The sequence below is a fragment of the Ambystoma mexicanum genome, chromosome 3q (assembly GCF_040938575.1).
Source record: "Ambystoma mexicanum isolate Mex_15411 chromosome 3q, UKY_AmexF1_1, whole genome shotgun sequence".
NCBI classification, from domain to species: domain Eukaryota; kingdom Metazoa; phylum Chordata; class Amphibia; order Caudata; family Ambystomatidae; genus Ambystoma; species Ambystoma mexicanum.
Window position 1 is genome coordinate 1,080,223,183 of NC_090926.1, and position 27,430 is coordinate 1,080,250,612.

The window sequence follows — 27,430 nt, forward strand, 5'->3', positions numbered from 1 at the left end:
TTGTCCAACCTTTTTGAACAGCGCCGGTGGGCCGGCGAACCAAAAGTCAACACCCTCACCCAAAGCAGTATATGTAACGCTCACCTGATTCCCGCAGAGGCGCCGGTCTTGACTGGGCGAATACTGTATCTTAAAAGGTGATGTGTAACACACGGTTGGCTCTTTGGGCTGGACCTCTGTGCACTGTATGTCTGACTCGAAGAGTAAGATGTCTGCAGATAGAAAATATGGGATTAATGAACTGGGGTTATTGGGTGTCTCTCTCTTCTTCCCCTTCTCTTCTCCTGTAGAACCCCAAAGGTTAACGCTCTCACCTTAGGTAAGTGAACGCCGAGCTCTCCATCTGCCTCGGGGCAGGGTGCCGTAACCAGTTTCTTCACTGGATAAGGGTGCAGGCCTCTTGACCTCAGAGGACTGCTGTCCGTCGTTTACTGCACGAACAGTAAGTTCCGAGTATTTCAAATGTATTTAAAAGTCTTTTGTAATGATGTCTCTTGTTTTGCAGGGTTCCGGCGATGGCGGATGACGGGCTGAAGTGAGTTGAGGATGGAACCCGTGTGAGGAATAGAAGCGCCTGGAAGCACGTAAGTAAGCGCTTGTTGCCTGCTTCACGATGCGCACTAAATGTCCTTTTATCTTGCAGGTCCAAGTTTGGAGCTGCTGAAGGGTGCCGGAATACCCACTGGGTTCGGCGTGGGAAGGAGTAATGGCACGTGAGTAATAAAGTTACCCAATGTCTTTAAACGCACCTTCTTTTGTCTTTCAGATGCGGGATGCAGCGCCGAAGGCCTCCGGAGCGTGCAAAGAGTTGGTAAGCTTTTGTCTTTCAGATGCCGGAATGCAGTGCGAAGACCTCCGGAGCACGCGAAGAGTAGGTAAGCCTTTGTCTTTCAGATGCCGGAATGCAGCGCGAGGCGTTGGTGACAGCCGATGGACCAGGTAAGAGAAGCGCTGTCACTGAAGACCGTAATGCTAACCTGTTCTTTCTTGTCTTTATAGGTGTTGCTGAAGACTGGATTCAGGATGGTAAGCCTTTTTCCCTTAGGCCCAGGATCAGATGCAGAAGACACGATGAGCGTTCTGCTGCAGAGGATGCAGAATAACGCAAAGCAAGATTCATCCATCGGGTGTGGTTTAATAGCCTCCTGTAGTGCTTAGGTGTCTCCTTCCAAAGCCTCGCCTAGGTAAAGAGGATTAGAGGCTCAACTGGCAGGTAAGTAAGCAGCATGGTCTGCTGCAGGTAAGTCCACCCAAGCATTATGAGCCCGGCACTTCCAGCGCTGGGACTGGGCATATTTATGAGCCTGGTGCCAATGGCGCCAGGACAGGGTCCAAAAGGTCCCAATTGGGACTGGTTGGCACTTGGAACCTGGGTTATGGGTCTGCTTCCAAGGGAGTTGGGTAAGTCCTGACCTTTTGGAAGCAGAGATCATGACAGCACCCCCCCTCAAGGCCCCTCCCAAACCGGGCTTCTCCGGGGGTTTGGGCTTGTCAGAATATGTTCGATGGAATCTTTTGATTAGACGAGGAGCGTGGACATATTCTGCAGGTTCCCAGGATATTTCTTGGGGGCCGTAGCCTTTCCAGTCAATTAGGTAAAATAGTTTAGATTTGGAGATCTTGGAGTCCAGGATGCTTTTGACTTCAAACTCGAGTTCTCCATCAACTAGGATAGGTTTTGGAGATTTAGTTAGTCGGGTTTGAGGTTGCACGGGTTTTAATAGAGAGACGTGGAAGACCGGATGTATCTTCATGTGAGGGAGCAAGTCCAACTTGACCGCTACTGCGTTTACTATGGTAGTGATGGAATAGGGACCAAGCTATCTTGGGTTGAATGTGCGTGGTCCTTTTAGAGGTAGATATTTGGTGGATAACCAGACTTGATCTCCTACTTGATATTGGGGGGCTTCCTTCCGATGTTGATCTGCTCCTTTCTTGTATTGTTCCTTAGCCCTTTGAAGGTGAGAAACGGCTTCCTTAAAGGCTTGGGTGATTGTAGAATGCAGGTAGTCTACTGCTGGTGTTCCAAGATCTTGGAGTGGATCCAACTCCGAGGTTCGAGGGTGACTGCCGTATAGAAGAAAAAACAGGGTTTTCCCAGTTCCCGAGTGGACAGAGTTATTGTAGGCATATTCGGCTATCCAAAGGATATCTTTCCAAGTTTTTTCAGTTTGTTGCAGCATGCAGCGTAAATACTGTTCCAGAGTTTGATTGGTCCTCTCGGTTTGTCCGTCGGTTTGAGGGTGGTGGCTGGTTGAAAGTCTCACATCAATTTGAGCCGACCGACAGCAACTTCGCCAAAAATGAGAAATAAATTGACTACCTCGATCCGAAATTAGAACCGAAGGAAAACCGTGCAGTCGGACGATGTTTTCGAGAAATTCTCGGGCCAGAGTTGTTGCTGTTGGCAAGCCTTTGAGTGGAATGAAATGCGCCATCTTGGAGAATAAGTCCACGATTACTAGGATCGTATTGTATCCGGAGCATGGAGGTAGATCGGTGATGAAGTCTATAGAAAGCGTATGCCAAGGGCGAGGTGGGATGTCAATAGGGCGTAAGAGGCCGGCTGGTTTTTCCTTTTGACTCTTGTTTTGGGCGCATACTCCACAGGACATTATAAAGTCTCTGATATCTTTTTTCCAAGACGGCCACCAGAAGTAGCGCTTGATCTTTTCTGAGGTTTTGGCCATCCCGGGATGTCCTTCCATTAAGGAATCGTGATAACAAGAGATTACCTTTTTCTGTAAATCTGTGCTGGGCAGGTATAATCGTTCTTGGAAATACAATAAGTTGTCCTTCACTGCAAAGTCCTTTCCCTGCAGATGCCGATTCTGTATGTCTGCTGGAGTTACAAGTTGCCTGGCTTTATCCTTAACTTCCTCTATGGATTGTGTGGCGATTACACCCAGAATTCTTTGTTCGGGAATGATAGGTACAGGTTTAGGGTTGATCAAGTGTTCTTCCACTCCCATCCGAGAAAGGGCATCAGCTTTACCGTTTTTTGTACCAGGTCGATAGGTAATTATGAAGTCAAACTCTGCAAAGAATAGTGCCCTACGGAGTTGTCTAGAGGATTGGGCTTTTGCGGTTTTCAAATATTGCAGGTTTCGGTGATCCGTAATCACAGTAACGGTGTGTCGGGCCCCCAGAAGATAATGCCGCCAATCCTTAAAGGCAGACTTGATAGCCAGAAGTTCCTTATCAGTAATAGTGTAATTGATTTCAGGAAGCGAGAATTTGCGGGACCAAAATGCCACGGGATGCAACTGATTGGTTACTGGGTCCTTTTGTGATAGAACTGCCCCCATGGCAAGGCTCGAAGCATCAGTTTCAACGATGTAGGGGAGTTCGGGGCGAGGATGTTTTAAAATTGGTGCAGAGATAAATTTAGTCTTCAAATTCTGGAAAGCTTGCGCCGCCTCGGTAGACCATTCAAAACGTTTGTTTTTCTTTAACAAGGCGGTGATGGGCTGGACTATTCGAGAGAATTCGGGGATAAACCTGCGGTAAAAGTTAGCGAAGCCTAACATGCTTTGAACACCTTTTACGGAGGATGGTGATGGCCATTTGAGAATTGCATCGACCTTCTTTGAATCCATACGCACTCCGCTAGGTGATAATATGAATCCCAAGAACTCAACTTCAGTCACGTTGAAAACACATTTTTCCAACTTGGCGAAAAGTTTGTGTTGACGCAATCTCTCGAGGATCATTTTCACGTGTTTCCGATGTTCAGATTCCGATGAAGAATAAACGAGGATGTCGTCAATGTAAACAACAACACACACATCTATGAGCTCTCTGAGGACATCGTTCATAAAATATTGAAAGGCGGCCGGGGCATTGCAAAGTCCGAAGGGCATGACCTGATATTCAAATAGCCCATACTTGGTGCGGAAGGCCGTCTTCCATTCATCGCCCTCTTTTACTCGTACCAAGTGGTAGGCTCCTCTAAGATCCAGCTTTATATATATGCATGCTTTTCTGACTTGGTCCAAGAGTTCAGGGATCAAAGGTAACGGATATCTATTCTTAACGGTGATCTGGTTCAGGGCACGATAATCTATACAAGTTCTAAGGTCCCCTTCTTTTTTTGGAACGAAGAACAAAGCTGAAGAAGCAGGGGACTTGGAAGGACGAATAAACCCATTCGCTAGGTATTGATCCAGGTATTGTCGGAGGTGAAGGTTCTCAGGCTCGGTGAGGGCATAAATTCTACTACAAGGAGGAGTAGATCCAGGTATCAGGTCTATCTGGCAGTCATAAGACCTATGAGGAGGTAGAGAGTTAGCCTGATCCTTCCGGAAAACATCTTGGAATTCTAGGTATTCGGGAGGTAACTGGGGAGTCTCCGAAGAAATTGCTGCCAGTGCAACACCAGGTGGAGGGTGGCAAGTAGAGACACATTCTGGAAACTGAACCGTTCTTGCTCGCCAATCGATCTGAGGATTGTGTTTCTCTAACCAAGGTATTCCTAGAATAATCTGGAACTGAGGGGCCTTGATCACATCGAACACGATCTTCTCATGGTGTCCATCTTGACTTACTAGCGTCACTTCTTGAGTGGTATGCGTTACTGGTCCTGAGGCTATCTCCGTACCATCCACCGTAGTAATGACGTCCTTTACAGCCTTGGGACAAAGAGTTAGATTCATCCTCAAAACCATTTCGTGATCCACATAATTGCCGATGGCACCGCTGTCGACGTAAGCTTCAATTGCATGTAATCGATCCGGATGATCAGGGCTAATGAGGACCATAGGTATCACGAAATGCGAGGTCACGGAACTGGTTTTAACGCTCGGCAAGAGGACCTCTATTCTTGTCGGGCGAGGTTGTTTCCCTGCTCAGTTTGTGACCTTGGTAACTGCAGCTCCTACTGCCTTCTTGGCTGGTTTCACCGGACAGTCTCGAAGAAAGTGCCCTGAGTTTCCGCAATAGAGGCATAATTGCAACTGTTTTCTCCTTTCTCGCTCCTTTTGTGTTAGTGGTCCTTTCAGACCCCCTATTTGCATGGGTTCCCCGGAGTCTACTCCTTTGGAAGGAGTTGGTGGTTTGGAAAATACTCGAGCATCAAACTTGGAAGGATCGGCCTTCCTGTTCTGCAGTCTGTGATCTATTTGAACGACTAAGTCTATATAGTCCGAACAGTCTTGCGGGGGATTCACTACTTGGGCTAACACATCTTTGAGCTCTCCACGTAGACCTCTATAAAACAGCGTAATCCTTTTGTCCTCAGGCCATTGAGTTTCCACTATCAGTCTGTTGAAAGACGCAATATAAGCCAAAAGGTCTTGATTACCCTGTCGCAACGAAAGAAGCTCATTGTCCAAGGCCTGCCTCTGTGAATGTCTTGCGAACAGTTTTTCCATACTGAGCTGAAAAGCTTGAAAATCATGGAGAACCGGATCATCTTGATTAACTAGAGGGATCGACCAGTCTGCCGCATTGCCACTAAGGTACGAAAGCACGAAAGCTACTTTAGCTTGATCAGTTGGAAAGGCTGCTGGCCGGCATAAGAAATGCAACCGGCACTGATTAATAAATACTCCAAACCTCTTTGGGTCACCAGAAAATCGTTCGGGCGGAGCCAGAGGTACATTCCCAGGTAGGTTGCTTTGCACTGGATTCATAGAGGATGTTGAAGGAAGATTTGCCCCTGATGCGGGTAATGGGGTCTGTCCGGCTTGTGACTGTAGCAATTGTCTAGCGAGATCGTCTGTTCGCTCCTTGGAAATAATCAGTTCCCTTCTTAGAGCGTTCGTTTCCTGACGGGCTGCATGCACTTCTGTTCTTAGTTCCCCAAGTAACTGGGCTAGCTGGTCGGTATCCGAGGTTTCCATAGCGCCTGGGCGGGAGTTTTGCGGTAGGCTTTGCGTTCTGTAACGCTCACCTGATTCCCGCAGAGGCGCCGGTCTTGACTGGGTGAATACCGTATCTTCAAAGGTGATGTGTAACACACGGTTGGCTCTTTGGGCTGGACCTCTGTGCACTGTATGTCTGACTCGAAGAGTAAGATGTCTGCAGATAGAAAATATGGGATTAATGAACTGGGGTTATTGGGTGTCTCTCTCTTCTTCCCCTTCTCTTCTCCTGTAGAACCCCAAAGGTTAACGCTCTCACCTTAGGTAAGTGAACGCCGAGCTCTCCATCTGCCTTGGGGCAGGGTGCCGTAACCAGTTTCTTCACTGGATAAGGGTGCAGGCCTCTTGACCTCAGAGGACTGCTGTCCGTCGTTTACTGCACGAACGGTAAGTTCCGAGTATTTCAAATGTCTTTAAAAGTCTTTTGTAATGATGTCTCTTGTTTTGCAGGGTTCCGGCGATGGCGGATGACGGGCTGAAGTGAGTTGAGGATGGAACCCGTGTGAGGAATAGAAGCGCCTGGAAGCACGTAAGTAAGCGCTTGTTGCCTGCTTCACGATGCGCACTAACTGTCCTTTTATCTTGCAGGTACAAGTTCGGAGCTGCTGAAGGGTGCCGGAATACCCACTGGGTTCGGCGTGGGAAGGAGTAATGGCACGTGAGTAATAAAGTTACCCAATGTCTTTAAACGCACCTTCTTTTGTCTTTCAGATGCGGGATGCAGCGCCGAAGGCCTCCGGAGCGTGCGAAGAGTTGGTAAGCTTTTGTCTTTCAGATGCCGGAATGCAGCGCGAGGCATTGGTGACAGCCGATGGACCGGGTAAGAGAAGCGCTGTCATTGAAGACCGTAATGCTAACCTGTTCTTTCTTGTCTTTATAGGTGTTGCTGAAGACTGGATTCAGGATGGTAAGCCTTTTTCCCTTAGGCCCAGGATCAGATGCAGAAGACACGATGAGCGTTCTGCTGCAGAGGATGCAGAATAACGCAAAGCAAGATTCATCCATCGTGTGTGGTTTAAATAGCCTCCAGTAGTGCTTAGGTGTCTCCTTCCACAGCCTCGCCTAGGTAAGAAAAGAGTTCCTGCTTTCCAGAAGAGTTCCAGTGTTCTGAACCTAGGGAGTGGCTCCTGCCCCACCCAACAGGAAAAGTAGTCCCAAACAGAAGAGGATTAGAGGCTCAACTGGCAGGTAAGTAAGGGCTGCTGCAGGTAAGTCCACCCAAGCATTATGAGCCCGGCGCTTCCAGCGCTGGGACTGGGCATATTTATGAGCCTGGTGCCACTGGCGCCAGGACAGGGTCCAAAAGGTCCCAATTGGGACTGGTTGGCACTCGGAACCTGGGTTATGGGTCTGCTTCCAAGGGAGTTGGCTAAGTCCTGACCTTTTGGAAGCAGAGATCATGACAGTATATTCAAAATCGATGGTGTGTGACCTTTGACACAATAGCATCACAGGCAGTGATAGCCATGCAGTCCCAAATATAGCTTTTGGTGTCAGGGACAGTGATCAAAGGTTAGTTTCTTGTGATTCCTTTCAGTGTGTATGTGTTGATATTTTTCTGAAATAGTGGGGGTGACCGAGCGTAGCGAGGGAGCTATAACGATCTAGGGAGGGTTTGGGGGGGTCTCCCCCACCCCCAAGATTTTTTTGTCAAATATGGGGCTGAAATTGTGCATTTTACAGCAGGAAAAGTGGCCAAAAGGCCATAAGTTTACAATCAGTTCTAAAGGGGAACATGTACATTCCATGTCATCAACAGCAGACAACATTGTAGAACACAACTCATTTTAATGATCACTGTGTCTACAGTGTAAGACAGCACTGTCACTGATGTAACACATTGGCATGCTGGTTGTGCCAAAATATGCCTTTGTAGAAACATGTCTATGCTGGTTGTTTCCAATTTAGGCCAGCATTGTCCTATACAAAGCATGATTGATGCTTCCTGAGCATGTGCAGTGTGCCCAATACATGCCACTTTATCTCTGTAATACACATTCATTACTTCTTTGTTAATGATTGATGCTGCCTGTGCAGTGTACCCAATACATTTGGCAGCTTATCTCTGTAATACACATTCATTACTTCTGTGGTAACGAAAGAAGCATAATCCCATTCAAAAGATAAAATGTGGAAAATTGATCACCCAAAGGTGAACCCAATTGAAGACTACGCCCATCTTAGTCATAGGGCAAGGTAGGAGTTTGTCCAACCCCAGGAAACTTCAATAAAGGTTGTTTCATATTGTACCTATTGTGTACTTGTGTCATACTTGTGATACCATGCCTCCCCTACACAACACACCACGCCACTTTGTTCGCAATGATTTTGTCATCTAAATTAAGAAGAAAGACGGAGTAATGGGCAAAATTTGCCTAGCAATGCAAGCTTTCAATTTTCCATCAAACAACAAACTAAATTAATGGAAAACATTTGAAGCAAACGGAACAAATTCAGATAGCAAGAGATGAATGCTGGCCCTTATTCTCGTAGGATGTTGTGCGACAAGAAGAGGAAGGAATAGCAGAACAGGTTCAAAAGAGGAGAATCAAAATTCATCTTTCGGCTGCAAAGAATCTTGTATTGAACAATACACCCTGTGTATCTCAGGATGATTTCAGAGAAAGCATCTTTCTACATACTATGCCTGAAGAGGCATCAGCGTGTGCCAAATATCTTGAAGGAGCACACACAAACAGGGAACTGTTGACTGCCAAGATACTGTTCAGTCTTTTAGGCCAAATTAGTAATGAGTCATTTAGGAATGCTTTCCCATACAAAAGAACCCTAAATTTAGGTGAGCAACAGTACTGAGAAAGCAAGGGTAAGTAACGTGGATGCTTAGTTGGTGTGACCCCATTGTGCAGGGAGATATGGGATCACTGGGTATAACAATGTAAAATATACTCTCAAATTCCAAGAATCCCTCCGGCCTATTGCAACTAATCAGGGGCATAGTGGAATTGCACAGCATAGAGGAGTTAAATGTAATGCTGAAAGCTGAAAGCACACACATCGCAGCAGTGAGCGCTGAACCCACTGAGCTATCATATTGGCTATAGTAAAATCGGCAATTATTCGGTAGTGGATACCATTAAACTGGTAACTGAGATTTAACAGCAGACCAGTTAAGTTCATCTGCAGGTCTGGTGCAAAGTTGGCCGCATGTCAAGCATGCATGCATCTACTTTTCAGGCTTCAGAGGTTGGCAAAATAGGGAAAGCAGCGCACTTACAGGACATCCACACCCATACAAATTAATAACTAAACCAGGCCATGGCCTGTACTGCCTCTGGTGCCCCCTTCTAGGGGTCACCAGAGGCAGTAACAGTGCTCCGCCACAGCCCAGTTTATTTATTTATTTCCTCAATGTTTGTCGGGTCCGTGGACCCAATTAATTTATTTATTTCTGCATTCCTGGTCGGACACAGCATTGCAGAAATAAATGAATTAATCGTGTCCACGGACCCGACAAACATTGAACAAATAAATAAACCAGGCCATGGTCTGTAACTGCTTCTCAGAGGCAGTAACAGTGCTCTGCCACGGCCCAGTTTATTTATTTATTTGCTCAATTGAACAAATAAATAAACCGGGCCTGGCTTGTTCATTTTGGATTCCTTTGTTTGTTCAGCCTCGCGGGCCACATGAAATGGCTGGGAGGGCCGCTTTTTGGCCCGCACATTGGACAACCTTGGTCTAGAGAGTATGCATGAGATTTAACATCAGTGGTCCTCATTGGACCACTGCTGGTGTGTGTGTGAGGGGCAAATCTTCCGTTGGCTGGATGAGCTGAGTTTCTGGATAAGAAGAGGAGTCCTGCAGCCCTTCCACAAGGGATCCTGCGAGTGCTGGAGCCATGCCTGACTGGTGATCTTTAGAAGTCCTTTGGGGGATTCACTCCAAGCGCTCTCACTCTGCCTTCACCTGTGTGGGTTTATAACAAGCTCTCCCCACTAGTGGAGTTGGGCTTCTGAAAATGTAGTTCACCTGAGTTTTGGTTTGATCTCTGATAGTAAATTTGATGGTTCCTAATAGCTCATTCACTGCAAGCGAACTGTTTTCTCATTCAGCAGTACAGTCGCAAATTTTAGAGCTGCATTTGCCAACTTGGTTTTGGAATTTGCCGGTACTTGAGCATGCATGCAGTTGTCTGTTGCTGCAAGCGGAGCCGTGGGCGCTACACTCTCGCGAGTACGTTTCAGAGATGCTGCTTCATGAGAGAGATAAAGCAATTGTTGGTTCTGATGTGTGTTAGGTAGGTGTTTTCTCTGGCTTGAACTATTTTTTTAAAAAGGAAAGCATTTTTAGCCACTTCCTTAAGCTTAAAAGGGCCAAAGACCCTTTGCTGTTTAAAGTAACAGTTCCCAGCCTACTGGAGAAGGCTAAGTAGCGGTAACCGGGGGATCCTCACCATACTGCCATCAGCCTATCCTCCATTGGCTCGGGGAGGCACACACCCCCTGAATCACCACACTAGTAGATTCCGAATCAAGACAGGGGCCTTTGACACAGAGCCAATAAGGTGTTCCTAAGCTCTACACCATGAACTGTGGTACTTGCTAATGGTTCAAGCTGCAGAAAGGTTACCGGCAACAACACAAAAATGCTCACTGCAGAACTCCATGCTGGGTCCGATTAGATTAAACCGCACATGAACCATTTGAATGAGGTTCTGTTTACCTTTTGCAGCAGGATTTCCATTTGAAAATGCTGAGATGGAGTCACGCTTGCAACATTATGAAAGTACAGATAGAGAAGAAAGCGGCCCCTGTCTGAACCTAGGTAAGTTGCAAAGGTTCCAAAGTTTAATAATGGGAAGGAGTGCACAGAAAGAAATCGCATCCCAATTCATAAATGTTACTGCTTTGTTAAGGTTTATAATGTGGCTTTGCATTAACAAGTTCTAACTTGGCAATAAACCGTACGATGCCAGGCTTTACGTGTTGGTAACAGCCCTCCAACCAGGAGGGCCGGTACTGAGGGCTGGTACTGAGGGCTAAGTTCTATAACCAGTTTCTATTGCTTGCCATAGAGGGCTTTATTGCCAATAGAAACATGGATTAAGATCTGGGCTACAAAGGCCCTTTAGTTTTAAGTGAAACAGTGTGTCTTTGTCTGGCCGTGACACGTTTCTGCTCTCAAAACAAAAACGACAAACAAGATGATTGCACCAATGGGCAAGCATTTTTAAGGCGACCAAGTAGTGCAGTGTTCCGGGAGCAAAGGGGGCATATGCCTAAGTTGTGGTCTCCTGGGGCCAGGTAGGTGTTTTTTTATGCGGGGCCTCTTAGGGCAAAGTAGGTGGCTGCTAAGAGTTCTGCAGGCAGAGGCCTACAATCCGCCAACTGTTTGCTCACTAGGCAGGCTTACAAATACGAGAAACCTGATTGCTTGGGGTCATCGTCCCTTGCAGTAATAGAACTATTAGCCGTTCCCATTTGTGGCCTGCTTCATGATTAATATTCTGATATGGTTTCCAGTTTCTTAAAATACATGTGCTGTGCACTGGAAAGTGTCATTTTAGAACCATCTGGAGCACTGCGTGGTTTCAAAGGGCAGATCTCGAAGGACAAAAGTTACAATAGTACTCCTGCAATAATCACTTTATTTCGGCATCACCATTCCAATAAAGAACACAAATCTATACATCATCATTAAGCCTAAAATATTAAGAGCCTAAAATACATATATTGAAGGTAAAAATTAAACAATTACTAATGTAACACTTCTAGAAGCGCATGTTACAGTGTATACAAAGAGAGCCTACTACTCTGTTGATTTTCTCGTTCTAATATAATATACATGGTAGACAGTGCAGATGGCAAAAAGTGGCTAGTGCCTAGGATGTCAAAAGGTCGGGAAGCTGTTTTATACTGCCAAAATAGAAATTAAAATAAGATTATTGCACACCTTATAAATTGTGCATCTCCTAACTGTGGCGTGCAGCTCATAAAAAATACCACAGTTTCCTGATTGCTACCATCACATGGGCATCTGTCTATATTATTAATATTTCTCTAGTATAACTTGAAGAGTTTAATTGCATAAGGCCCAATCTAAATTGCATCAAGAAAATCATGTATCTGCAGTCTAAGACGTAACCTACCTAATTTGCAGAGTACATAGTAGGTGCTTTTCGAAGGGATTGTGTCCTCTGACGTATTCCTTATCTTTGATAGATCATCTCCCAGCTTGCTGGCCTCGTACATTTTTTTTCAGTAGAGGGTGCTGCGCATCGACGTCCCTCGAGCCGATGTCCCTCGACGGCCTCTGTATCGGCGCCGACACCATCACGCGTATAAATAGACTCGCGGAGCGTCTGTTGCTCAGTTCCGTTTTTCCGCGCTTCCTGGGGCCTCGGAATATCGTTGCTTAGTTCTTCATTCAAATATATAAATTTTCCTCGTAAATACCGACTCGTACTCGATGGCTTCCTCACCCGAACTGACGACTCCATGGTCCGGCTTCAAAAAATGTTGAGACTGTGGAAAGAAAATGTCGTTTATGGTGCCTGGGAATCGAGCATCATTGTTCGGAGTGCGAGGACCTCATGTCCATGACGGCGAAAGCCTTGAAGGAGCGTAAGGGGAAGCTCGAGAGAGGTAAGGCAGTTAAAACTTCTTTGAAAGTTTCCTCGGCGGAGTCGAGACATTCGTCTCCTCGCCATCGCAAAATACATTCTCGTTCTAGGTCTCGAAGCAGTTCCCACCACTCTTTGAGATCTAAACATTCAAAAAAGGGACGTCGAAGATCCCCTTCCTCGTCTTCGTCTTCTTCCGTTTCCCCAAAAAGGGTCTCCTGCCCCACAAAACATAGCTCTCAGGCTGGGTGGGAGGAATTCAGGAAAAAGATGCTAAGCGTCTTCGAGAAAGGGGCCTCGACCCCCTCGAAGACTGCTGAGGGTAATACCCTGGGTGAAAGACCCGAAAAATCAAAAAGCCGCGTGTCACAGCACCCCGCAAAAGAAGCCACTCGAGAGCATCACAAACCCTCGAGTAAAGGCAAAGTTGCGTCTTCGTCGTCGAAGATCCCTTCGACACATAGATCGGCGTCGTTGACGCCGTTGTTGAAGGGTTCTTCGACGCACAGGTCAGTCGAGTCGACGCCGTCTTTGACGCCGACGCCGAGAAAGGATAAGCCCACGGCCACCTCACAGCCAGTGGCCATACCCAGAGCCTTGAGCACGAGAATGTCGTCGACAACCTCGAGTAGAATCCCGACACTCTTGAGTTTATCGAGGCCTCTACCACCTTTCTCGATGCCTTTTTCGATGGCTTCGAAGCCTTTGAGGTCTGCGTCGAAGACGTCGACGTTTTCTCAGCCAATCATGATGAATTTGGCTCCTTCTGCTCTGGAAATGGGATTTATACCATTTTCAAGACCTGATCACTCCAGAGTTTTATCTTCTATTTATGAAGAAGGGGAGGATTCGGATCAGGAAGGACCTTTTGAGTTGCAGGGATCTGCAACTCCTGCACCACAGGAAATTACCTCTGAGGAAGGTAGGTTGAAAGACCTCCACGAATCCCTACAGGAAGCAAGTGGGTTGGACACTTCCCCAGAAGTGGAATTTGCCACACCAGACCCAGGGGAACATGCTGAAACCCCTTATAGAACCTTGATGGCAAGGATAATATAGTTTATGGAATGGACCACACCCTCACCTGCTTTTCTGCAAGACGACCTCACAGATATCTTGATCAAAGGTCCACAGGAGGATCCTGTGGTGCCATTTCATGCGGCATTACAAAGGAGAATTTTGGCAAACTGGGAAACGCCTGAGGTAATCCCGGCGGTTAACAAAAAATTATCAGCTAAATATAGGGTGTCTTCTGCCGACCCTGAATATTTATCCAAACACCCAACTCCGGAGAGTCTGGTTGTTCAGGCAGCTACTTCAGCAGGTAGTAAATTGGCTTACCCTACTGTTCCACAGGACAGGGATGATAAGAGATATGACTACGGCCAAAAAAGTATTTTCCGCATGTAGCATGGCGTTGAAATCCATCAATGCTACTTGTACACTCGCAAGGTTCAGCCACACACTTTGGGAGTGTGCTTCATCAGCGGCTGACTGCCTCCCGGAGGGAGAAGAAAGGGAAGCGTTCCTAAACATCATCAAGGATGGTAAAGACGCTATGTGCGAATCCCTTCAAACTGGCATCGATTCTGCTGACAGCATCAGCAGGGCCATGGCCGCAAGTACAACAACCCGGAGATTTGCTTGGTTGCGAAAGTCTGGTTTTGCTCCAGATGTGCAAAGCAGACTCTTGAATATGCCCTTTGACGGCTCTTCTTTGTTTGGTAAGAAGGAGGATGACAGTTTAGAAAAACTAAAAACATCAAAGGCAGCAGCAAAATCCCTAGGAGCTACAATCCGTCAGACACCATATCGCCCCTCAGGAACCTCTTGGAGAGGTAAGTCCTTTCGCTTCTATTCCACATTCGAAAGGGCAGAGGACAGCCGGTTCAAAGGGGTCAGAAGAAATTCACCCGAGGTGGACGGGGTAAAAACACAAAAGCTGCAGCAGCAGCAGGTGTCTCTTTACCCTCAGCATCTGCATCAGCCGCCGCCAAACCGCTCTGAGGACTCTCTTCACAAAACACCAGTAGGGGGCAGGTTAACGCAACATCTGACGGAATGGCAGGCTATTACGTCAGATGCTTGGGCATTGGAGACAGTTGCACAAGATTACTGCCTGCCTTTTCTACGCATCCCTCAGAGTCATCCACCGGGGAACAGCTCTCTGAAAGTTCCAGATCCGTTCCTCTTGCAGGAAATTGTAGACCTGCTAGAGAAAGGTGCCATAGAACCGGTACCTGTAGCGGAGAGGAACAAGGGCTGGTACTCCACCTACTTTCTCATACCGAAGAAAGACGGAGGACTGAGACCTATCTTGGACTTATGAGAATTGAACAAGTTCCTCAGGAAGGACAAGTTCAAGATGGTAACTCTCTCTCAGATCCTTCAGGCCCTCCAGCTCCAGGACTGGCTGGTATCTCTAGACCTCCAGGATGCTTATTTCCATGTGCCAATCCATCTCAAACACAGGAAATACCTGAGGTTCACAATTGGCGGCTCTCATTATCAATTTCGAGTTCTGCTACTTGGGCTGACCTCCGCCCGAGGGTATTCACCAAGCTAATGTCAGTAGTGGCTGCAAGTCTAAGGAGGGAAGGGATCCACGTCTACCCCTACCTGGACGATTGGCTGGTCAGAGCTGTATCTTCGGGACAAGCTCAGATCCAGCTAGATTATGTCTGCCACTTCCTTTACAAACTGGGCTTCTCCCTCAATTTAAAAAGTCACAGATGATACCATCACAGAGACTCCAGTTCATTGGTGCAGTCCTGGACACTTCCCTGGGAAAAGCCTCGCCACCAGAGGTGAGGGCTCAAGATATTCTGCAGATGGTCACCAGGTTTCAAAATGCCCAACGTCTCCCAGCCTTCAACATTTTGAGGTTGCTAGGCCTCATGGCATCCTGCATCTTCTTTGTGCCAGAGGCTCACCTGAGAATGAGATCTCTTCAGTGGGCACTGAGAACTCAGTGGTCGCAATTCTCAGGGAGAATGACAGACCTCCTTCAGATTCCGGACAAGGTGGCTCGAGACCTTCAGTGGTGGGCCTGCCAGAAAAACATCTTGAAGGGGGAACTGTTTTGGCAACCATGGCCAGAGGATATAACAGTAGTCACAGTTGCCTCACTCACGGGGTGGGGAGCCCGTACCAACGACTTGACCATCAGCGGTCGTTGGTCTCCATCGGAGTCCAGACTACATATCAACCTGTTAGAGCTGAGAGCAATCACACTAGCGCTGAAAGCTTTTCTGCCATCTGCACAGGGGAAAAATGTCCTGATAATGACAGACAACACAGTGGCCATGCACTACCTCAACAAAAGGGGAGGCGTAGGATCACTGCCACTGTGCAGAGAGGCAATGCAGCTCTGGTTTTGGGCAATTCAAGAAGGAATCTCTCTATCAGCAGTTCACTTAGACGGAGAGAAGAACTTGACAGCGGACGCTGAGAGCAGGCAGGGCACAGTCTCCCACGAGTGGGAACTAGCTCAGGAAGTCCTTCAGGAGATCTTCGCCCTCTGGGGAACCCCTCAAGTGGATCTGTTTCCCACCAGTACCAACAGAAAGTGCGATCTGTTTTGTTCAAGGGAATTTCCCCCGAGAGGAGCTATAGGGGACGCGTTCGTAGTGGACTGGGAGTTTCCACTCCTGTATGCATTTCCACCAGTCCCTGTCATTCCTCGAATGATCAGAAGGTTGAGAAGATTCCGGAGAACAATGATCCTAATTGGGCCAGGAGAACTTGGTACCCGGACCTTCTGGACATGTCCATCTGCCCTCCAATTCGTCTTCCACTCAAGGATAATCTTCTCTCTCAGAAGGGAGGTCAGGTTCTCCATCCAGCCATCAGAACCCTCAACCTTCACGCCTGGCTTCTGAAAGGTTGAGATACAAGGATTGGGACCTCCCTGATGACGTCATGGAAGTGTTGCTTTCGGCCAGGAGGCCAGGAACAAAGTCTTTATACCGCTGCCGTTGGATCAAATTTTGCAGCTGGTGTAGAGAAGAGAATATCAACCCCTTATCATGTGGTACACCAACAGTGTTATCCTTTCTACTCTACTTGGCAAATTCAGGCCTTCAAGTTGGCACTATCAAGGGCTATCTCGCAGCGCTATCGATCTTCAAGCGCACTGCAGAGGAGCCTTCGTATTTCAAATTACCCTTAGTAATACAATTTCTAAAGGGATTAACTAATGTCTACCCTCCAAGACCTTTCCAGGTTCCTTTATGGGACTTAAATTTAGTCTTAAATTTCCTGATGGGTACTCCTTTCGAACCACTCCACTCTTGTTCGCTAAGATTTCTCACCCTTAAATTTGTCTTATTAGTGGCTTTAACATCTGCTAGAAGGGTGAGCGAATTACAAGCTCTATCTTGTAAACCCCCCTCATACAATTTTTCATAAATACAAAGTTCTCCAGCATGGGGTCTGGCATGGATTCACATGCTCATGAATATTCCCCGTCGTCAGGCTGGGAATCCGCGGTAAAGAAAAAATCAGTATCAGTTTTGTTTCTGATCTGTCTTTCATAGTAGTAACCAATCACTGATCTCTGCGTCATACTGACCACAGCCAATGACTGCCTTCTACCTAAACCCCGCCTCTAGCAGCCATCTTCAGATTTTTACCGCACGTTCAAGTGTTGGGATCCTCGTGCTATTGCTCTCGAGCGTTAGTGCTATTTTTCACGTTTTTTTCTCCAAATATTTCTCTTTTTCGGTCAAAAGAGCCTCAAGCTCCACCGTTTCTTCATCCAATCAACGGGGACCCGTGTCGGATTCGTCTGCGCCCCTCAAGGGTGAAGATTTCGTCAAGCCACGCTTTTGGAGGACTCCAGAAGTTTCTCAGGCCCATCTCGGACATGGCCAAGGAGAAGGGAAGCTCGACGCCCGGAAAGCTGTTCAGGGTCTGCCCTGGATGCCAGCTTCAGAATGTCTTTAAGGAGGACGAGCACTCCCTTTGTCTTTACTGCCTACATGAGGACAAGACGCACGTGGAAAAGGACTGTGCGTTTTGCGGCAATATGTCGGAGCGGACCATGAAGGACCGCCATCAACGTCTCGCCAACTGGCTGGAAGGGAAGAGCCCGTCAGGCGAGAATAAGAAGTCCGAGCGGTCTTCTAAGACCTTTGAAGACGCCCCGGCGACGGGGGTCCAACACAAGGCCACGCACCGCAAGTCCGCTGGCACCGGGAGCGCCGAACGGTCGGGCTCTACGGGCGCCAGGCAGGGCGCATCCTCCCCGGCGCCATCAACCACGAGCCAACGCTCTGGTTCGGGTAAGAGGAAGGCCGAGCACCCGGCGAAGCTCCTGGAGAGACCCCGGTCGAGCTCGAAGGCCCCATCGGAGGGGGAGCGAGGCAGTGACCCTCCCCCCAAGGAGAAGGCGGTGAGCGCACCTAAGGTGGTGAAAGCCTTAATCCATCCGGCCAAGGCCTCTATCGAGACAGTCGCGGCGGCCCTGGCTCAGCCTGTGGAGGCTACACCAGTGGTGGCGACCTCGGGGCTCAGAGTCTCCCTGCCACCGCGGAGGGTGTCCTCTTTTATGCCCATCGACCGGACCCCCGTGAAACCTCCGACGGAGAAGAAAAAGGGGGGGCAGGAGGTCGTCGTGGATTCGGCCTCAACCTCTGAGGAAGAGCTGATAGAAGTCTTAAGCCACGGCGTTGGCATGGAAGAAGACCAGCCCGTCGGGAGGGACCCCGACGTAGGAAACGACGATAACGTCGAGGGTGCCGACGGGGCCCCTGACCGCCTGTCGGACTCCCCTCAACCAGTGCCGCAAGACAACTCGGCGGCCATTTTGTTGGCTATACAGTCCTTATGCTCGGAGATAAGGACGAGACTGCCGTTACCACCAGCGGAGGAACCGCTCCCGACGGGGGACCCGGAGCCAGGCCCTTCTGGGAGCCCTCCACCTCCTTTTCAGCCATCGCGCCCTGTTCAGCCCTCCTCCCCGTCCACGACACGTGGGGATGATACGGGGACTGACACGGCCGCGACGGGTACAGACGACGAGGTTTACGACGAGGATCTGCCGTCGTCACCTCCCACCCGGGCTTCCCCGCCCGACGAGATTGGATCGTTTCACTCCATGATCGCCAGGGCATCCGACCTTTTCCAGCTCTGCCCGGGAGAGAAGAAGAAGGAAGGTTTCCTTTATCAACGGCGCGAGGCCAAGAGGAAGACGGTCCTCTCTGTACCTCTACTGGACGATATTTGGGATGAGGGCCTCACCCTCCTCAAGAACCCATCCATGATGTCGGCTAGAAGGGATCGGTACGAGAAGAAGTACCGGGTCCCGGACGCGGCCCCCTTGTGCCTTCGGGCACAGCCGACCCCGGACTCGGTCGTCTCCGCGGCGGTCAGGAAGAAAGCGGGGGGGCGCGGCCTCTACGTCGACCTCCCCGCCGGACGGCGAGGGAAAGAAATTAGATACGATGGGACGCAGAGTCATCTCGTCTGCAGCGACGACGATTAAGGCGGCCAACGCCTTGGCTATCGTAGCCCGCTACGACAGGGAGTTGTGGTACAAACTGGCCCCCCTGCTGGACTTCCTACCGGAAGACAAGAGGGCGGAAGCCCTAGAGATCTTGCAGGAAGGAGAGGTGGCGTCGGACCAACGGAAACAACCTGTTTGGTAAAACAGTGGACGATTCCCTTCAAGCCATCAAGGCAGACACGGAGAAAGGCCCGGGCTCTTGGGGTTCTCCAGCAACGGTGACCGCCCTTTCGGAGCGGCGGAGGCAAACAGGGTGCCTCCAAAGGTTCCAGCGGCGGATTTTCCACCTACCGTCAAGCGGCCCGTTTGTCGTCACAGGAAGCTTACAGGGGACGAGGCAAGTCAGGCGGACCCCGCCGTCGTCGCCAAGGAGGACAAGGCCGCAAAGCCTCGTCGAAGAAGGAGTGAAGCGGCCGTGGGGTCGGGCCCCCACCGAAGCACCCCGGTGGGAGGCCGGCTGGCGAGCTTCGTCAGCGTGTGGGAGTCCATCTCCACCGACCGTTGGGTGCTGGACGCCCTAGCTCAGGGTCACACGCTCGAGTTTCTAAAGAGGTGCCCGCGCGTCCCCCTTGTGGCCAGGAAAGAACATCACGTCCCTCAACTTCTCTTGGAGGTAAAGGCGATGCTCAAGAAGGGCGCCATCGAGCTCGTCCCAAAGAGGCTTCGGGCTCCGGAGTTTACTCAAGATACTTCCTCGTGAAGAAGAAGACGGGAGGATGGCGTCCCATCCTGGACCTACGACGACTGAACAAATTCATCAAGGCACAGAAGTTCCGGATGGTCACCCTCCAACACGTCCTGGGTCAGCTGGAGGAGGGCGATTTCCTGTCGTCGTTGGATTTGGAGGATAACTACTTCCATATTCCCATCCTAAAGGGACACCGAATGTTTCTCAGGTTCGTGGTCCAAGGGCGTCACTACCAGTTCAGAGCCCTTCCCTTCGGATTGAGGTCGGCACCCAGGGTGTTCACCAAGTGCCTCGCACCGGTGGCGGCGCAGCTGCGCCGAGAGGGGATCCACGTCTACCCCTACCTGGACGACTGGCTCATCCGAGCGAAGACGAAGGAGCTCGCCGTGGAGCACACGGCAAGGACCGTCCAACTACTCACGGACCTGGGATTCTCCATAAACTACGCCAAGTCCCACCTGGTGCCCGCGCAAGACGCACTGTTTCTGGGAGCGAAGCTCGACACAGTGTCGCTTCTGGCCTCTCCGTCGGAGGAAAGGACGAGGGCCATCTTGGGCAAGGTGCAGCGGATGCTGGTTGCGGACGCGGCCAGAGTGAGGTCCATCAAGTCCCTCCTCGGAGTGATGTCTTCTTGCATTTACCTCATCCGCCTGTGCAGGCTCCGGATGCGCCCGTTGCAGGAGTTCCTGGACGCGCGCTGGATCCAGACGACGGGCAGCTTCGAGGAGAGGATCACATTCGACGAGAGTTTCCGACGAGCGATCCGGTGGTGGGGCACCCGCGCGCAACTGACGGCGGGCATGGACTTCCAGACCCCCGGCCACCAGGAGACAGTGACCACGGATGCCTCCCTGGAAGGGTGGGGAGCGTACACCGAAAATCTGCATGCGAGAGGCCTTTGGCTTCCGACGGAGAAGTCCCTCCATATCAACGTCCTGGAGCTCCGTGCAATGTTTTGGGCCCTCAGGTCCTTTCTTCCGTCCCTCAAGGGCAAGGTGGTGAGGATCTTCACCGACAACACCACCACCATGTTCAACATCAGGAAACAGGGCGGAACCAGGTCCCTAGCCCTGTCCAGGGAGGCACAGGCTCTGTGGCATTGGGCCGTCGCCCAAGGGATGTTTCTGGTGCCGTTTCATCTGGCAGGGATAAAAAACACCATTGCCGACTCGCTCAGCAGAGAGCTGCGCTCGTGCCACGAGTGGGAACTACAACAGGATCTAGTGGACCGCCTCTTCCGACGGTGGGGCACACCCCAGATCGATCTGTTCGCGACGGCGACGAACTCCAAGTGCCGGAGGGTCGCCAGCAGGTTTCCCCAGCCGAGGAGCATGGGCGATGCTTTCTCGTTCCCCTGGGAGGGCCTGTTTCTATACGCGTTCCCTCCATTGCCATTGCTGATCCGGCTCATCAACCAGCTCAAGAGGTCACGGTGCAGGATGATCCTCGTCGCACCTGCGTGGCCGAGGCAGATATGGTTCCCGGACCTTCTGGACTTGTCAGCGTCTCCGTCAATCAAGCTGCCAGTGGACGCGGATCTTCTCTCCAGGGAAGGAGGCGCCATCCTCCATCACGACCCGAAGTCGCTGAGCTTGCAGGCCTGGCTCCTGCAGCGTTAGAGTTTGGAGGATACGACATACCGGCCGACTGCAGAGAGGTTGTCCTCAACTCTTAAATGCTACGGACACAAATGGAAGAGGTTCTCTGTCTGGTGCCACGCACAGAAGACTAACCCTCTACGGATTACGGCTCCCCAAGTACTGCCGTACCTACTGACGCTGGCCAAGGCTGGACTGGCGCACGCGTCCATCAAGATTCATCTTGCTGCGATCTCCCGATACACCAGAACCATGGGGCGGACGTCTTTGTGGTCTCATCGTCTGGTGAAAGAGTTCATGAAGGGACTGTTCAGATCGTTCCCGGCGGATGAAGGCTCCGGCCCCGACGTGGGAGCTCAACGTGGTGCTGACCAAGCTCATGGGACCTTCGTTCGAGCCTCAGCACTCGGCTCCGTTGAAGTTCTTGTCGTGGAAAACAGCGTTTCTTGTGGCCATCACCTCCGCACGACGGGTGGGAGAGATCCAGGCCCTTTCCTGCAAGGCCCCGTACCTGACTTTTCACGACACGAGGGTAGTGCTCAGGAAGCACCCCTCCTTCATGCCCAAGGTGCCGTCAGACTTCCACCTCAACGAACCCTTGGTGTTGCCTGTTTTCTTCCCGTCACCTTCGTCGCCGGCGGAAAGGACTTTGCACTCGCTGAATGTGTCTAGAGCGCTGATGTTCTACGTGGACCGCACAAAGTGTTTTCGGAAGACGTCACAACTCTTTGTGAACTTTGGACCTGTCAATCAGGGAAGGCATCAGGGGAAGGCTCTCTCGAAGGCTTCCATTTCCAGATGGCTCTCCGGCTGTATCATGTCGGTTGGCAAACCGACCACTGCCTGGCCGTCCGAGAGCTCATTCCACCAGAGCGATCGCAGCTACCAGGGCGTTCCTATCTGGTGTGCCCTTGCTGGACATCTGCAGGGCTGCTACGTGGAGGTCGACGCACACCTTCACGAAATTCTACTGCGTCGATCGGGATTCCAGGGAGGAGTCCAGGGTCGGCCAAGCAGTGCTGCGCAACCTGTTCGCCTAAGGTGAGCCTGGTGAGGAGGAAGAATTGCTTAATGTTGAGTTTGATGTAATGCTTAATGTTGAGCCTTTGCCACCTCCCATGGTTGTGCATGTGTGTACTGCTATGTATTCTTTATTCATGAGCATGTGAATCCATGCCAGACCCCATGCTGGAGAAGGAACAAGTTACTTACCTGTAACTGTTGTTCTCCAGCATGGGTCTGGCATGGATTCACATGCGAACCCTCCCGCCTTCCCCTCTGCGGCTCTTCACTTGGTCATACTGCCACTTCACGTGCTACCAAATCTGAAGATGGCTGCCAGAGGCGGGGTTTAGGTAGAGGGCAGTCATTGGCTGTGGTCAGTATGACGCAGAGATCAGTGATTGGTTACTACTACGAAAGACAGATCAGAAAAGAAACTGATACTGATTTTTTCTTTACCGAGGATTCCCAGCCTGACGACGGGGAATATTCATGAGCATGTGAATCCATGCCAAACCCATGCTGGAGAACAACAGTTACAGGTAAGTAACTTGTTCCTTGTCCTACAGGTGAAGCCTAATTTCCTCCCAAAGGTGGTTTCTGAATTCCACATCAGAAAATTACCTAACCTTCATTCTATCCGCCTCCCCATTCGGGGAAAGAGGAAGAAAGGCTACATAGGCTGGACCCAAAGCGGGCTTTAAGCTTTTACATCAGCAGACTTGCTAGGATTAGGCAAGCAGACCAACTGTTCGTAGGTTACTCAGGGCCCAAATTAGGACTACCGATAACAAAACAAACCATTTCCGGATGGATTATTTTGACCATCCTGGAATGTTACAAACAAGCAGGGAAAGAGCCTCCTCAAAATCTTGGGGCTCATTCAACCACGGGTATCGCAGCCTCCTCGGCCCTCCAAATAGGGGTTCCGGTTCGAGACATATGTGCGGCTGCCACATGGTCATCCGCACATACTTTCACAAGATTTTACAGCCTGTATTCTTCCTCTAGTCAAGAGACTAGGTTTGGCAAAGCCGTATTACATTCGGTTCATTCCTAAAAGGCAACATGGCGTTTTACTACCACCTCCAATTACACACCACTGCTATGGGAGTCTATCAAAGATAAGGAATACGTCGGAGGACACAATCCCTTCGAAGAACAAGTTACTTCTTACCTTGTAACGTTCTTTCGATGGGATGTTCCTCAGACGTATTCCTTATCGCCCCTCCCATCCATCCCCGCAGTAATACTTCCCTTGTGGTTGCAGCTTACGCTCCTTCAAGGTCAATAATCAATTCATGTAAAACAACTGTTAACATCAAAACGGAACTGAGCAACGGATGCTGCGTGAGTCTATTTATACTCGTGATGACGTCGCCGCCGATACAGAGGCCGTCGAGGGACATCGGCTCGAGGGATGTCGACGCGCAGCGCCCTCTACTGAAAAAATAATTCTGAGGCCAGCAAGCTGGGAGATGATCTATCAAAGTTAAGGAATACGTCGGAGGAACATCCCTTCGAAAGATCATTACTAGGTAAGAAGTAACTTGTTCTTCTCATACAGGAATCTCCAATTTGCTAGTACTCATCCGAGATTCCTATTCATCACTTCATGCGACACAACATTTCTCAAAAATGTGATATAGCTCCAGGAGCCATGAGCAAGGGTGTTCAAACCCGCGAGACAAACCCACAGCAGGATAATTTGTTTTGTTCTCTTTCAATGGTTGAGGTATTTGCCACTCTGCCAATATAGGCTTCATAAATGCCTATAGCTTGACTTTTTGTCTTTATATACAGTTTTTTTTTAATGCTTCACCATAACATGCCCAATATTACTCGATAATCAGACCATAACCCAAGTCATTTGCTTCATCCTGCATGCTTGCTTTTTAGTGTGCTCGTTTCATTGCAGTCCTTTATTAAATCTGATACCCAGATATTTAAAGTTTTGGCATTTATCTAATTTCTCCAGCATTGGATCTTTCATGGATTCACATGCTTAGAATATTCCCTGTCGTCAAGCCGGGAAGACTCTGTCTCTTTTTGAAAGTGTTTTCCATTGGAAAACTCAACACTTTTATGTCCTACCGACGTCCTTTTGGGACGCTTACGCATGACCCAATAGGACGTAGGGTATATATAGCCCCGCCCCCTCGGCTCCCTTCAGATTTCAACCGTCTCCAAAGTAGTCAGGATCTCCTCGTGTTTTCTGCGCTTTGTTAGGTTGTACTTGCTTTCCAAATGTCGGGGAAAGCATTGTTCTGCCCGTGTGCTACATGTGGAATGAAGAAAGTTTATGAAGGGGGCGGGCACATGGACTGCCTATATTGTCTCTACCCTCATCACTCTGCGGACACCTGTGACATCTGCAAGGGGTTCTCGCAAAAAACGTTGAAGGACCGCAATCGACGTCTGATATCGTGGCTTTACGAAGGGGCCTACCCGCCATCGGAGGTAAGATTGGTGCGCAGTCTGGCATCAAACAGACCTAAGTCCCCTGTAGTTCCTCACTGGTCGGTGCCAGCCGAGCCTCCAGCAAAGAAGCCACGGCCTACGGAAAAGAGTCGTTCCTCTTCGGGGAAACATCTAGCGAAAGGCGCTCCTTCATCATCAAAACATGGTCAGAAAAATCTTCATCTTCTTCTACTTCAAAAAAGGATGGAAAAGACCCTTTGAGGCGCTCCTCCTCAGGAGACCATCATAGGTCTTCCTCGAGTAGGGAATCTTCAAAACACTGGTCTAGAGACTTCAAAAAGGCGGCGTCGCCTAACAAGTCTGCGCCACAACTGCCAGCGCCATCAACGGGGGTCCCGTCGTCGACGGCTTCGCTACCGTCTGCACTGTCGATCCCGGCAGTGGTATCGTCGACTCCAGTGGCGGTGATCGACGAGGGAGGAGTAGAAGCTCCCAGGTTTTCATCGCCAACGGCTGGTGCTCCAGAGTCTTGGCAACCTGCTGTGTATGATGCAGTTCTACCAGACACCTTATTGCAGCAGGAGTCTGCTCTCTCGGTGTCGTCGATGGAGGAGGAGCAAGAACCTGTGGTACATCCAACAGATCTTGGCTTACAGGGCGTTGGCCCGTCAACAACGTCGGGGATTCAAAATGTTCCACCTACGTCTTCTCTGCTAAATCCGCAGTCGATGTTGTCTTTACAAGTGTTATCTACGCTGCAGTCCCTCTTAAGCCAGTTGGATGCAAGACTGCCTCCCATGGGTATGCCACCGGTGACACTCATCATAGACGCGGCAGGCCCTGCTCCACGTCCATGACTGAGATGCCCGTTTCCCGGCCGATCAGCGAGGAACCCCCCGTTCACACCCGAAAGAGGGTGAACTACAGGACTCAGAGTCGGATCAGGTCCTAGGGACTCCATCTCAGACATTTCTTTGTCGCCGTCAAGAGGCCCTACGTGGGAATCTGATGGGGAAATAGAAGCTCCTAGGAGTCCGGCGCAACCGTCACCTCCAGATGACATCGTGGCCTTTCATGCAATGATGGCGAAAGCCTGTATTGAGTTTGGTCTGACCCCAGAGGAAGAACAGAAGGAATGCTTCTTATTTGACCATATGGGGAAGAGAAGAATGTCAATCTTCTCGGTTCCGATCCTGGACCACGTTTGGCAGGAAGGCTTACGTGCCACGCGCCATCCAATTTCGGAGCCTGCAATCAAGGGGAAGTTGGAGAAAAAATGTAAGGCCCCGGACTCTACACCTAAGTGTTTGATCGCACAGCCCTCTCTTGAATGTTGTCGGCAGCGGGAAGCAGAAAAGCTAGATCACAACACAAGTGCACAACACCTCCGGACAGTGAAGCTAGAAGGCAGGATGCCTTTGGAAAGAAAGTCTTAACAGTAAGAGCGACGACGGTCAAGGCTGCTAACTCGTTAGCTATTATGGCACGCTACGACCGTGAAATGTGGCATCGCCTGGCCCCCATCTTGGAACATCTGCCCGAAGAACACCGAAAGACAGCCTTGCTACTGGTGCGTGAAGGTGAGGAAGCATCAAATCACAGCATCAACATCGCTGTAAATTTAGCGGAATCGGGGTTCAAGCAGATAAATAATGGGGTGGTGCTAAGGAGACAGGCCTGGTTAAAGTGTACAGACTTTAGGCCGGAAGTCCATTACAAAGTGCTAGACATGCCCTGTGAAGGTGAGCAGTTATTTGGGAAAAAGATAGATGAAGCTCTCAAGGGCCTGAAGGAGAATTTGGACACAGCAAGATCACTGGGGGCAATACAAAGTGGGCGAGCGTTTCAGCCTTTTCGTCCCTTCTGCTGAGCTTCGGGGATTCTCGATTTGCCACATCCAGAGACCGGAACTTCAATAGATCGGTATACACCGCACAAGGATACAGGCGAGCTGTTCAGGTGACACAAAGAAGCCGGGATTTTCAGGCTTCTAGAAGGAGAGGAGGACAGCCTTTGTCTACCAAGCAATGACAATCTTCAAGACGTCCTGGGAGGCAGTGTGGCCCAACGCGTCGATGAATGGGAGAGAATTACATCGGACCGTTGGGTGTTGGACACAGTGAGACTAGGACACTCTTTACAATTCAAGGTCACTCCATCTCGCATTCCTCCCGTGTATTCGGCGCAACCCCATCTTCACATCTTACAGCAGGAGGTTGTGCTTATGCCGCAAAAAGGGGCTATAGAATTGGTTCTGGTGGCCGAGAGAGTCCTGGGGGTCTACTCTCATTACTTTGTGGTAAAAAAAACCAACGGCAAGTGGCGACCCATTCTGGACCTTCGAGCTCTCAACAAGACTCTGCAATGCCTAAAGTTCAAGATGCTTATGCTTCAAAAGGTCATCCGGGCGATACAACCGGGGGAATTTTCTGGAGTCGTCGGACTTGCAAGACACATATTTCCACATACCTATGCGTCGGCGACACAGAAAATTGAGGTTTGTTGTGGGTCAGAGTTATTACCAATTCTTGACTCTGGTGGTGGCGTGGCTACGACGAGAAGATAATCACGTCTACCCTTACTTGGACGACTGGCTGATACGGGGCTCGTCACCGGCAGTGATGCAGGCAAGCCTCGACGTTACCATGCAGTTGCTGCAATGGTTGGGCTTCGCAGTCAACTTCGAGAAATCCTTTCTGTCTCCCTCCAGGAGCTTGGCGGTTTTGGGCGCGGAATTCCAGACTCAGTCGGGGCTGGTGAAACCTT

The 27,430-nt window shown here is 49.8% G+C and overlaps 2 protein-coding genes across 4 annotated transcripts in view; one reads left to right on the plus strand and one right to left on the minus strand.

Annotated features, from left to right (window-relative positions):
• The window catches only part of LOC138583263 (zinc finger protein 1 homolog), a 371,722-nt gene that overhangs the window by 273,298 nt on the left and 70,994 nt on the right, over nt 1–27,430 (plus strand). For both annotated transcript variants that reach the window (XM_069655344.1, XM_069655345.1), the window contains one exon: nt 10,557–10,649. In XM_069655344.1, the coding sequence (XP_069511445.1) occupies nt 10,557–10,649 (93 nt within the window). The remainder of the gene's footprint in view (nt 1–10,556; nt 10,650–27,430) is intronic.
• Nucleotides 1–27,430, minus strand: part of LOC138583265 (uncharacterized) — a 560,015-nt gene that overhangs the window by 17,583 nt on the left and 515,002 nt on the right. The window lies entirely within an intron of this gene.